Source organism: Trachurus trachurus (assembly GCF_905171665.1).
Source record: "Trachurus trachurus genome assembly, chromosome: 7".
Lineage (NCBI taxonomy): Eukaryota > Metazoa > Chordata > Actinopteri > Carangiformes > Carangidae > Trachurus > Trachurus trachurus.
In genome coordinates, this window is record NC_139901.1 from 11,692,405 (window position 1) to 11,706,056 (window position 13,652).

General features: G+C 40.4%; 1 protein-coding gene across 1 annotated transcript; it reads left to right on the forward strand.

Moving 5' to 3' along the window:
* The first annotated feature begins 3,467 nt into the window (after nt 1-3,467).
* On the forward strand, nt 3,468-13,646 carry tmco4 (transmembrane and coiled-coil domains 4). The gene is made up of 14 exons (XM_083975461.1): nt 3,468-3,732; nt 4,393-4,543; nt 4,930-5,104; nt 5,353-5,380; nt 5,473-5,602; nt 5,756-5,853; nt 6,075-6,218; nt 6,321-6,440; nt 8,832-8,996; nt 9,159-9,295; nt 9,523-9,607; nt 9,951-10,068; nt 10,735-10,852; nt 12,383-13,646. The coding sequence occupies exons 1-14, from the start codon at nt 3,690-3,692 to the stop codon at nt 12,863-12,865; spliced, it is 1,995 nt and encodes a 664-aa protein (XP_083831587.1). The 5' UTR covers nt 3,468-3,689; the 3' UTR covers nt 12,866-13,646.
* Nucleotides 13,647-13,652: the final 6 nt, after the last annotated feature.

A 13,652-nucleotide genomic window follows, 5' to 3' on the forward strand; every position in this document is an offset into this window, starting at 1 on the left:
CAAAAATGTGTTTGTAGAATTAGGTCCCCATTCCTGGATTATATTGGTACGAGACTTGCAGCCATTGTGTAAAGGGGCCTGGTGCCATGGACCATAGCTGAGAAACCATAGAATGTATCAGATAAGAAGTCGCACAAGCTATGGAATGAATGTGTCTTTTTTACTATTACAACAACCTGCCTGGGGACTACAGACGGAAATTAGCCATGACTATGATCTGGCATATTTACATATGTACAATGTCCATTAATATGCACTGTCCCCAATCTAAATAAATAAATGTGAGAAATGTGATGTTCTGTACAATATGGGAACATAAGAATTTGAATGTTGTCTGATGGGTTGATTAAATTTCTTATTTTATTATTTGTTTTGTTTGTTTCTTTATGTGTGGCATTGCCCTATCCCCTGTTGTTGTTCATATTTAAGGTGACACTGTTGGTGTACTCGTGTTGGTTTATATATTTGTGTATTTAGGTGTTGTGTTCACCATTGTGTTACTGCGACAGGGATGAGATGTGATACACCCTCTGTTCCTTGAGTGTATGGTATACTCTTCCTTTTGTATGCTGTCTGGCTCCTCCCTCGTCCTGTTTTGTTCCCTTATTTTCACCTGAAAATGTCCAATAAAGATACTGATCACAAAACAATACATTGTATTTGTACCATTGTTGCAGTCAGTTTACATGGATGTCTGATCAAGTGTTGTAAATAACATCTAAATGAAAAGAACTAAGGATTAATTTCCCTCTTCATGCATTCTAACAAAAGATGCTGGACATGATAAACTTTACATCTACAAAGCATATGTGCATAACGTGACTTTAACCTGAAAATAATATTTGCATGGCAAGCAGTTCATGTATTTCTAAACAGGTAGCCTACATGTTTAGGATAAACACAAGCAGGGCTGCATTAAAGAATTGGCTTGAACTTGAAAAATAGTGAAATGTATCAATATCTCAGACTGTAGAAACTGGAGATTTCAATCCCACCATAGCTTTAAAAGCTGAAGCCATCTGTAATGGCAGAAATGTAAACTTGCCAAAGACATTGCATGCAGGTGAACAAATACAATCCGAATTTTATGGTAGGGAGAAGGAATTCACCTCATATTATCTCCTATATCACTTCTTGTCAACACTCAAGGTTTTCAAAACTGCGGGTTTTTATTTTCCCCCAATTACGTGTCAAGACAAGCTGAAAGGTTAAGTCTGTCACGCATCCTGCTCAGCACTTCTCCTCTCTCACAGTGTCCCTTATCTGTAGATCATCACTGGCTGCTTAGATGCTGTGCTTCACAAGTCATAAATTAACATTAATATTATGAAAGAAATAGATTAAAATAATATATTATTAATTATATTGATTTATTAGCAGTTATTAAACATTGTAGCAGGTACAGTCTTGTTTATGATACTCTGAAGGTTGCTCAGTATAAACAGGATGCCTCTCATGGAGCAAATGCAGTTTTGGGGATTCCTTCATGACAAGTCCAGGATATTATTTTGACAAAGTGCCCACGTTGCACTAACAGTTTCACCATATGAAAATCTGGTGGAAACCTGATCCACCCTCACTTATGTTTCCGGTACTTGTCTTGTTCTTTTGTCATTGTACAGCGTTCAGACTGGAAAACAAAAAAGGGAGACAAAAGCGGTGCCAAGAGTGCTCAGTAAATAAGAGCTGAGGATGCAGATGGGAAGGGAGTGGGTGAGGACTGAGGAGCAGCCCGACAGTCTGAAAATACCCAAAGAAAGTCAGAGAGCAACTGAACAGAGATCAGTGCCAAGTGATTTATGTATAAAATCATGCTGTGTAAGTCGGCTAAATTACGTTTGGATGAAAATAATTAATGTGATTAAGTCACATTATGGAAGAATAATGTCTCATGCTTAAAGTCATGGGAGTTGTTCACATGCACTGAATAAGACTTTACCTTACAAAACTATACCTTATCCTTATACTACATTTGCTTTTCTTCTATGATGGACACATTACTAAACTATGCTAAATGTAACATCTTGTTCAACAGTTTACTGTTCAATAATGTTGTACAACACTACACATATTTTACTACACTTCTTAGCCAATACTGTACTGTACTGTACCAAACTATTTGGATGTCTTATCTTGGAAGAGGTTTTGTGGTTTGAATCCCCGGTGAAGAGAGTCGTGTTTTTATCATTTGAGAAAGACAGTCAAGGTTAAATCTTTATTTGAGCTACAGATCTCAACCATCCATACTTTATTATTCTCTCACCTTGACTACTGCGACTACCTGACATCCACCCACCAGTGGGAACTGGGCCTTTGTTGTTGGGGCCCCTAAAATTTGAAACAACTTCCCAGAGGAGATCAGTTCACTAGTCAGTTCACCGTTTTAAGTCTCTTCTGAATCTTTAGGGTTTTTTTAATAAAGGCTTTTATTGTGTGATGTCTTCTTTATAATCTGCACTTCACTTCGATTTGTTTGCCTGTTTTATTTGTCTTGTGTGAAATGCTTTTACTTGTATTGAAAAATGCTGCACAAATAAAGTCTGATTGTCATTGTTCATTTTGTTTATATTTAGAAGCCTACTGTACGTATATCTCTGCATGTAAACAAGATCACAATTTACTCCAACCAACCATACATTGGTCCTGGTGTCTTTGTCTTTGGCTTCTTTCTTCATGCTTGTGACTCTGAGACTAATGAAATCCATTTGTAAACCATTGAACACTGGGGTTTTCTGATGCATTCTTAGCCACTGGCAACATCTGATCAAATCAAACCACTGTGACTGTGTCCTTGAGTGAGGCTGCTTGGCAGGCGACTAAACCTCAGTTTGATGTAGTGTCAGCTACTGCAGACCATACAGTCGCTGCAGACAGAGGGTCATGCATGAACCTTGGATCAACTCTGAGCAAATCTGACTGTGTGAGTGGAAGCCAAACTGACAATAAAGTCGCTGTTGCTTCATTCAGTCTCACGCCAGATTTTGCAACAACATCAACATTATACATACAGTAATCATTCAGTTAAATGAAGCAAACAGCAACACCACCTGTTAGAAGTAGGGTTGTGGAGAAAACGGCTGCACAACAGGGACATGTGAAAAGAAATGTTAGACTCACACCTACTGGCCAGAAGTTGCACCAGCTCTCATTTTTGATCTAATGTCACATAGGGTTTTTCACTTGTGTTCTCTCTATAAACTGGGTTACAAATACTGTATTTATTTAATCCTCTGTGGTTAATAATTACATATATTTTGTTCATTCATTTAATATCAAATGTTCCAACAACAACAAAAACCCTTTCCGAAACGTTTTTAATCGTGAATAGACCATAGGAATAGACCCCTGCCCCAGCTCTGGCCGTAGCGTAGGCCTACGTGGAAGTTACGTCATTGAAAAAAGTTTCGAACAAATGATGCCTTCACGTACCGTCATAAATGTAAAACATTTCCATTCCAACAGCTAGGCAAACCATTTAAAAGCGTTTACGGTGGCAAAATTAAACTCATACTAGTCTGAGGTATTAGCGACGACGTTTTCAAGCAAGTCTTTCGGACAAGTCACCGTATTTTAGGTTAGGATAGACGTGGAAAGCGTTTTGATATGTGACTAGCGTAGTCGGATGTCAACCTTCAGGAGGAGGACGTGAAGGCATCAAAAGTTCAGTGTACAGAGTTGTGATAATAGCCATGGAGCAAAAACAGAACAGTACGGACGGCAAATTTACTCCAGGTACCACGAAGAATTTGTTAAATATCACTTCTATAGCCTACTATATGAGAAATTAATTCAAAGTGTTGTCGTTGTGAAAGGATAACTGTGAACCGTTACCTCGTAGCCTAAACAGGCTGAAGCCGCACAGTCAATAGCCAGCAGCTGTTTTGCTAACTGTTAACGTTCAGTGTTGCGTTCACTTGTTTGAGATACACTGGATTATTCTTGAAGTAAAAGCTTTAGGTCGCATTCTGCAGGCTCTGTATGTTGAATTCAGGTCAGTTCACCAGAGACAAGACGAGAAGCACAAAGTTAGACTCCATGTAACCTAGTTTAATGCAGCTATTCACTTTACAAGGCGGAAACGAAACCTCTAAAGAAACAGCATTGAACATCGAAATAATGCTGCATTTCTCATAGCTCACATCACCCTACCTTGAGCAGCCTGACAGTAGACCCATATTATGCATTGGGATCCCACTGTTAAATTCGGCTTGTTGCTGATCCACTAAACTCCAGTGACTATAAATGTCATATTTCTGAGGTTTCTGCTTATGATAAATGTCTCTTGAACTGTTAATATGTCATGTGTGTTTGCTTTTACTCTCTAGTGTCTTTGATTGAAGCTGCTACCTCAAAGTTAATCATTAATCTTTGTCCATTGATCACCTTATCCAGATCCAGGGGGGTCAGAGACCACACAAGAAACTCCATGTGACCAAAACCCAGAGAACATTATCGGCAGACAGCTGAGTGAACAGAGCCGTTTTGCATATGCTGCACTGTGTGGTGTCTCTCTGGGCCAGTTGTTTACTGGACCTGAAAACAGGTAACAGAGCTGGAATATCGCCCTAATATTGTTTGCGTCCTGTGTTTATGCCTTCTATCCTTCATCTAACTCCTACTCACAGATTATTATGTAAGGGACATCAACCTGACTGATGATGACTGACATAATTAAGTGATCACTGTGAATATCACACCTAGATAGCACACAGTACAGAGAGAACCGGTCCTGAATGCAATTAATGATTAAGAAAAAATACTGCAAGATCAAATTTGGACTTGCACATACAGTTGTGCATTTTATCATCCACCAAGGTCAAATTCAGTTGAGGTGAGAGAGGGATTAAAGGACCATTTGGATTACTGGCTTGACTAAACTGTGTTAAACTAAATTTAAACTGAGGAGATAATGAGTTGTGTGTTTTTCAGTGTGTTCAGAGACCAGTACCTGCAGGGCTTGGTGCGTTGGCTGGACCTTGATGAGTCAGTAATGCCAGTCATGGGGGCTTTCCTGTCCGGCCTTGGCTGTGAGGGATCCGACACCTTCCTCTCCATCCTACAGGCTGAACCTCTGCTGGCTGCAGGGGCCAAACCCATCGTACAGGTGATTGTCACTTCAACAGAGGATGCAATGATATTAAACAGTAGTGGATGAGTAGCTGTACATCAGTGCAGTACAAGGAAATATATGAATTAATTTTGTGGAACTTAAGCATCTAAATTGAATTAGCTTATATCATTTAAATCAAGCTTTTTGCTTTGCCTTTGATAGGAGTGAACGAGTTGTGTTGTAGTCACTTTGTTTCTGTGTTTCTTCAACCCGTTATAACCAGCTCTTGTTTTGTTTTACAGGACCTGGTGTCTTTTTCCGTCAATGATGGTAAGAATTATAGTGATACTGTGGCCTGTTCCTTTTATAATTTTATAACTTTATAACCTTTATAACTTTACCCGGTCTTGTCTTAACCTCAGGTCAGTATGATGCCAGATCGAGGGTTCTCATCCGTCATGTGAGCTGTCTGCTACGAGTCTCGTCACAGCAGCTGGAGGAGTTTGAGGAAACTCTGGGAGAGAGACTGAGGGAAGCAGGAGAGGAGAGCGAGTAAGTTGTTGTCGGATGCCGGGATGTAAGGAGCTTATGGTTAAACCTGTCTCCTTAAATGCACTGTGGATCATTTTAAGTTTTTATTTTTATAGCCAGGAAATATTTTTGCCAAAAGCTGACCACCAGTGTGTCTGACTCTGCTTCCATCAGAGAGGAGTCCTCTCGGCGGCTGAGGAGAGAAAGAGGGAGGAAGTTACGACGTTACCTCCTCATTGGTCTAGCCACTGTGGGCGGAGGAACTGTGATTGGTGATTATCGCTGCTCCAACTTAAAACAGACATTAACCACTTGCAAATATCTTATGGGAGAGACAATCAAATCAACACAGAGTGATAGGACTACGCACAAAGGCAGCATGTTGCAACAAACATAATTTCTTCTTCACATAAATTTCCTCTGTATTGCGCTTACCTGACAAATATTTGCACTGACTAGCTGTTTGTCTGTGTCATCTTCACACATTTGCCAGGTGTGACAGGTGGACTTGCGGCCCCTTTGGTGGCAGCAGGGGCCGGTGCTGTGCTGGGGGCCGGTGGTGCTGCAGCTTTGGGCTCAGCCACCGGCATTGCAATTATGGCCTCTTTGTTTGGAGCAGCAGGAGCTGGTTTGACAGGTAAGAGAATTGGAAGACACATGATTGTGAAGGAGAAATAAGTCAATGCCAATTCTTTTCTTTTCTTTACCTTTCTTTGATCGTCTCACTTTGTTGCTCCAGGCTACAAAATGAATAAGTGTGTCGGGGCCATAGAGGAATTTGAGTTCTTGCCGCTGAGCTCTGGGAAGCATCTTCACCTGACCATAGCAGTGACAGGTTGGCTCTGCAGTGGTAAATATAGTAAGTACAACGCTGTCTTGGTATACACAACCAGATTACAATGTATGTAATAAGTCTAGAGCACAATATCACACACAAAACTTTGCAAATATACTGTATGTAGTTTTTCTATGAGTCCTCCCAGCTAGAGCCGGACACATTGTTTTAAGGTTGTATGTTTCTTTCTTGCGGACACAATATCTTAGTAACTCCTTGATGGAACTTCTTCAAATTTGGCACAAATATTCACCAACACTCGAGGATAAACTGCTTAAATTTTGGTTGTCAAAGGTCAAAGGCTGTTTTGGCATTTTTCTGAACAGGATATCTCTGTAACGCCTAAAGGGAATTTCTTCAAATTTAATTCAATTGTAGCCTAGAAATCTAGACGCATCCTAGCGGCAGCAAATATATTTGCTCCGTAGGTAGGTCTACAAACGAGCCATAGGAACTTTTTGAGTCTCAAACAACGTTTGTGTTCACCAATCACGGCGCTCTATCTGTTTAGAGAGTCGTTGGGCGGGCTTAACGTGATGACGACATACATTTTAATTAGCTTTTCAGGCTAACGACATCCTGCTCTTTGCTCTGATTAGTCGTAGCGCTCAAGCGCTACCCTATTGCGTGCAGAGGCAGTTTGAAAGACAGCCTTCATCCCGCCCCCTGGATTGAGCCGAGGTCTACCGGTCGTTGCCAGACTAGACATTTTAATGATATAGTCTGGCTTGTCAGGCTAATTCAATTGTTCATTTGTGGTCAAGGATGTACTATTTTGGCGGTTTCAGGTCAGAGGTCGAGGTCAATGTGACTTCGTAAAACACCTTTTTAGCCATTAATCAAGACTTTACACTGCAATTATAACAACACTTGTATTAAATTAATGTAATATTAATATTTAATGTGACTCTGGATTAAGGGCTGTAATGTGTAAGTGGATGTGTAGGGGAAGTAAGAAACCCATCTCACGTCATGTTAAAACCTCACCTACATGTTAAAGAAATGTAATGAATAGAAAAAGATAGAGATTAATAATAATAGTGATGATACAAATAATGATATACACAGGAATGTCATAAATATAAAAATGGCAATTAGCCCACAGTACCCTTGTGCAATCAGAGGTGCAAAAGGAGAAGATATCACAGAATATATCATATGAAATCCCTGGAAGATGATTTCATGATTCATATCACACAGTTCTATTAACAATTATTTCATATCATTTATCGAAGCTCTTTGCATACATTAGATCTGAAGCATGTTAAAGCAGAAGTGAGTGATCCGGTCGTTTTCGCTAATGCTGCGTTCCAGGCAGGCTTTTGAAATCGTAAATTACAGCTTCAAGTCACAACCTACGACTTTGTAGCATTCCAGGCAACCCACTCGTGTTTTTCAGACCTGTTTTACCGGTGAAAGTCACTATAACGGCCACTCGTAACTTCCGACCCGTGAACTCCTACCAGATCAAACTGATACAACTTCACAGGACGGAAAAACACGAGTCTACGAGTTTCCTTGAACGCACCATAACAGTCCTCATCCCTACGTCGCCACATTCACGGCGTTCCTTGGCTGCACACACAGCCCTGCATGCCGTTCTCTCTCCTCATTGGATAAAAACTGTAGGATACGATAAATGTTTTCTCTTCGGCTCAGAGCAGAGCAGAGGGACTGACAGACCCGTGATTCAGACCAAACACTCTATGTAAGTGATTGCTGTCGGAAGATAGAACTATTTAAGACTTATATTAACACAAATATATCACTTACTTCTGCTTTAAGAAGATTTGATTGTTAATGCAAATCTTTGGACATAAAGACAACGTAACTCTGCAGATACACTGAACATGAAGAAAGCTTCTCCAGCAGCTGCCCTTTGAGACAAACCATTTGTAAAAATGGGCTAAATAAATAAAATTGCCTTGCCTTGCCCTGCCTATGACAGCTGACACCTCTACAATACAGGTTGCAGAGCAATGAATAAATCACAGTGCTGTTGGAGAGGAGGGTCAGTGCCAGGGCCATCACGCATAAAGGAAACACATTTTGCCAAAGGGGTTAATAAACAAAACCAGCCAAACCTAACTTTTAAATTAATTGTCATTAATTGCTGGTGCAGTGTGAGGTTAAAGGTCACAGTGAGGTCATGAACATAGTGCATTAAATCGAGATTAAGAAAAACCTTTGATAACAAAACATGATGTTGTAATGCTGCTGCACTGCTCAACAAAATGTCCTAAATTAGTCCATTACGCAAGCCACTTACGTTTTTCTCTTACATAAAACAATGCAGCTCTCTCTCGCCCCAACTAAAACATACGCTCAATGACAAGCTTGGCACCCCCTTCACATTACAAGTGCTGCTTATTTGTTTAGGCTGCCTTACATAAAAACACAAGTGCTATCTTCCAGGTTCGTTCCAGGCCCCGTGGTCCAGCCTGGGCGAGTGCGGAGAACAGTATTGTCTGGTGTGGGAGTCACGGTTCCTCAGGGACCTGGGCTCGACCATGGCCTCTCTGTTGGACGGGCTGGTCAGCATGATGGCTCAGGAGGCTCTCAAGTACACAGTGCTCTCAGGTAGGAGGGTGATCATGCAGGAATCACAATTTTATTCTGTGTTTTGGATACAGGAGAAACAAATCCACCAGAATCAGAATTAATCCTGGTGACTGCATGTGAAGTGTCGATTTGTGTTAAAGCTGCTGTCTTTTTGTCGCATCGCTTATTGATTGTTATCAGGCATCGTGACAGCTCTGACGTGGCCTGCCTCTTTGCTGGCAGCAGCCAGCGTCATTGACAACCCCTGGTGTGTTTGTCTGAACCGCTCGGCCGAGGTGGGGAAACATCTGGCACAGGTGTTGAGAAGTCGACAGCAGGTATGGCTCTGCCTCTAAAAGGGTTTGTTGTACATTTGATAGAACTTATTTTCTGTACTCTGTCGGTTTTAACCACAATTCCTAGAATATGATGATAAATTAATGAAATTCATCTCTTATTAATCTGGAATATTAGAGGAAATCATCTGTCTGTGTTCAGTAAACATCGGGAGGATTAAAGCTACTTCAGATCTATGCATCTCTCTTCTTTCTCTACGTCTCTGAAGGGGAAACGCCCTGTCAGCCTCATAGGTTTTAGTCTCGGGGCGAGAGTTATCTACTACTGTCTGCAGGAGCTCGCTAATGATCAAGGTATGAACATTTTGTGTGTAAAAGAATACTCATTTGGATACATTTGAATTGGATTAAATTGTTTGTTTTCGATAACAAAATACTTCAATCATTTCAGTTTGAAATAGGTTTAAATGTTGTGTTTTTGCTTAACTGTATGACAAATTCCTGAGATGAAATTTTGACTTTAGGGTTAAACTAATTACCATGTTTTCTGCAAAATTCTTGGTGAATCAGAGTAGAAGTTTTATGTGGATGTCCCTAAATAATTTAAAGTGGTTACACAATGTTTTTAATTATCTATTAGTATTTACACTCATACTGTCCTGACTAACTAATTTAATGTCCACTGCTAAATGCTCAGGTAGTGAAGGGGTAGTGGAAGATGTGGTCCTCCTCGGGGCCCCAGTGGACGGCTCTGAAAAGTCCTGGGAGAGACTGACCAGGGTAGTGGCTGGAAAAATAGTCAACGGATACTGCAGGTAAAACCGAGCTCTTTCCCGAAGCATCAGTGCTGCGATACGACCAGATTTTTAAAGTAAACGCCCACAGTTGCGCTTGATAATTTTGATGCACTTAGGGCCTGATTTACTAAGATCCCAGATAAGGGGCGCTAAATTGCGTGCTCCTCAGGGGCGGAGCTTTAGCCAGCGTGTATTCACAACACACACATGCCCGCAGCAACGGGGATCATGGTTAATAACACCCCTCCAAATATTTTGCACGTTCTGGCAGAAACGCCCATATTTACATATTCACTGGGGCAAATGCACTAAATCAATGTTTTTCAACCTTGGAGTTGGGACCCCACATCGGGTCCCTTGGCATTCAAATGGGGTCGCCTGAAATGTATAGTAATTGATTAAAAATTACTGATTAAAAAAATCTTTTTAACTTATTATTATTATTTTTTAAATTATGATTAAAAACACCACACACACAATCTTAAACAATTGTATTCTATACTTCACTTTCACGAATATAAATCGAGTTTAAATCAAATGCAGTACCTTTAGTAAATCAGGCCCTTAATGTTCAGTCCTTGTATATTACATTGTGTATTCCAGTGAGGTGGTTTCATATGCAGTAGATCTGGAAATTACTGTACTGACACAAATAAATGATTTTCTGAATTATCTCCCTATCAGAGGAGATTGGCTCCTGGGGTTCTTGTACCGCAGTTCAGCAGCACAACTGTCTGTTGCCGGGCTACAACCAATCAACATCCAAGATCGACGTGTAATCAATGTGGATCTTTCCTCAGTGGTGAGTCAGAGCTCATGTTTAAATTAGGAAAGCTTACTCAATGAATCATTTTCATGTATCTACTGTATGAGCTGATGGTTAATTCACATATCTCAAGGTTTTCACCTTTTCGGAATGCAGCAGTCGTCTCAGACTGTTCATGTCTCAGTTTGTCCTCAGTGCTGGATTTTAGTCTGTGAAATAACACATGGAGGCCTTGACCACTTTATGAGGGAAGAAAACTGAGACAATCCTACATGACAGGACTGACACAAGAATTTTCCAGCATGTCCAAAATATATCTGCAGCTGCTCTGCCATGTCTGTGTTTTGGGCTTGAATGAAAGTTTACACAAATAATTAAGTCAGAAGTATTTTTCAACTGATTTAATACTTTCTATTGATATCGATTAGCTATGCTTTGTCCGGGCACTGGTAGTGGTCCACAACCAAAACTAGAAAGCAACATAATTGAATTTTTGTTTTCCAAACAAAATGTATACATGTGTACATAGATGTAACCCAAAAATATAACTATAATGAAACTTGCCGTGTTACCTTGTAGTGTTAAAGGAGCTATTTGTCGGCAAGCTACACAGCCATCGTTAGCAATGTTAGCAGCTGGTTACTCACCTGCCTAGAAGACCCATTTGAAAAACTTTATTCCTTCACTCGTCAACAGTTGTCTCCATAAGTGGAAAGCAGCAACTTATTTCCATCATGGCTTTTCCTCTTCTAAAGTTAGCATGCTAACTAGCTAGCCCTGGCCCATCTAATTTTCCAATAGCGACTCAGCATAGTCTCCAAATTTTTGGGTCCATTTCCGCGGATCAATACTGGAATCATTTCGTTTTTACTTGATTGATTCCTCATCCATCCACCGTTTAGGTGAAAATGGTTCAGTGGTTTTACATAATTCTGCACAACTTTTTTCAGTTTGTGTCAGTACTCACTGTAGCCCGAGTTTTGTCTCTATCATCTGGCTCTTTGGCTGCAAAGTAATAGCTGCATAATGTTCACCAGCTAGGTGATAACTGTGTGTCTGTTGTTGACTGCAGGTAACAGGAGCACTACAGTGAGCTGTAAGGGGCTAAAACACTGTAGAGTTAAAAGGACTGTTGATGATGATAAAAGTTATTAAAGATGATGCAATAAGATACAATTTTTAAGATTTAATAGCACTTTATAAGAGACATGTGTATTGTTTAAATAACGATAATACAAATAAAAAGTAAGGCCCCAGCTGGTCTCCCTTTAAATCAGCACGAGTCCACATGAAACACAACACTTACTGTAGTATTTATAATGGCAGATGTGATGTTGAACCAGGTAAAGCAGATCAGACACAGCAGATCTTTAAAAAAGAACAGTAAAAACATACTTAAAGCATGTGAAGCACCAAACAGTATAAACCTGGGGAATATTCAACCTTTTTGTACAAATAATATTAACAATAGTAATATATTCTTGGAAATGTAAAGTATATAAAAAATATTTTACACTGTAATTTACAAATATGAACCCCCTCGCCTCCAATTTTTCTGCACGCCAGGTGAAAGGTCACTTGGACTACATGCGTCAGATGGACACTATCTTGATGGCAGTAGGAGTTCCTACCAAAGAAGTCCCAGGAGCCTTCTTCACTCTCCCTCAGCCTGTAACGGATGCAAAGGGGACAGTGGACATCCCTGACCAAGAGACCAAGACACAAAACCCAGCAGAGACTCATACAGAAAACTGTGAGCACATGAAGGAGGCGGTGGAGAACGAGGAGATGGGTGACGGCTGGGACATCCCTGATATCTCAGACCTGCTGGACTCTTTGAATGAGGCAGAAACAGAGACTGAAATCGCAGCGGGGAACAATTCACCCCCTTCGTCTGAGAACAATGACACTGACGACGTCACGGCTTTAAATGATCCATGTGACTGTCCAGAGGAGGTCGACCCAGATAATGAACAGGTATCTTGGAGCTGGGAGGACACACACTGGAATACAGAGCTCACTCATGAACGAAGGCGGACGAACCTGTAAAGAGCGTGTTACAGGACCAGCTGCCTCCCACTCATCTCCTCAGGTTTTTCTCAGCATCTAAGCTCAGAAGCTCAGCTTAAAGTGAAAAGCACCAAAATTAACCACTATGTACTAATTCAATAACAATTTAGAGACTTGCAACTGTAGAGTAGATTTTTTTTTTTTTTTTACAAACTGTAAAAAGTCGCATAATTTATTTTCCAAACTCAATGTGAGAACGAACACCTGTAAATATTGCTTGGGTTTCGCAGGTTTTAGCAGATTCCACAAAACCAGGTGATGGTGTAATTTCCCTCCGTCAGCCCTGGTTGCTATGGATATTATCGTCACAACAGCTGGATTTCTATAAATCCAGAGGGTTGTTCATTGAATGAATGTGTTTTCTTCAAGGTTTTTCCTCTCTCTGCGCCGCCTGTCCTAATGTGAAGTGCTGCTTACTAGAGAGCTCACATAGAATGTTTACATTGCTTGTATAGTATACTAACTGGAGATAGCCTTGGCCCTCAATGTTTTGTCTTAACAATTACACCTCAAGGGGTTTTTCAACATTGAATAGAAGGAAAGAAACGCACTGTTCCAAGATGGGATGGAGTTTTTTCAGTTTGTGGCAATAGACATTTGTCTGTGACGATGAAATTATTTTAAATTTAAATAATTTTTATTTATTTATCATAGACATTAATGTTATAACTCATGGTGAGTAAATCATGAATTGTCATGAACTAAACTGACTCTCAATCCTTGAATCACTCATCCACCATCACACAACACAATTTCTAACGGCTAC

Coding starts and splice junctions, on each gene's coding strand:
- tmco4 (XM_083975461.1), top strand. CDS start 3,690: ATGGAGCAAAAACAGAACAGTACGGACGGCAAATTTACTCCAG. Junction 5,381..5,472: donor GTCTTTTTCCGTCAATGATG/GTAAGAATTATA, acceptor TCTTAACCTCAG/GTCAGTATGATGCCAGATCG. Junction 8,997..9,158: donor CAAGTACACAGTGCTCTCAG/GTAGGAGGGTGA, acceptor GATTGTTATCAG/GCATCGTGACAGCTCTGACG.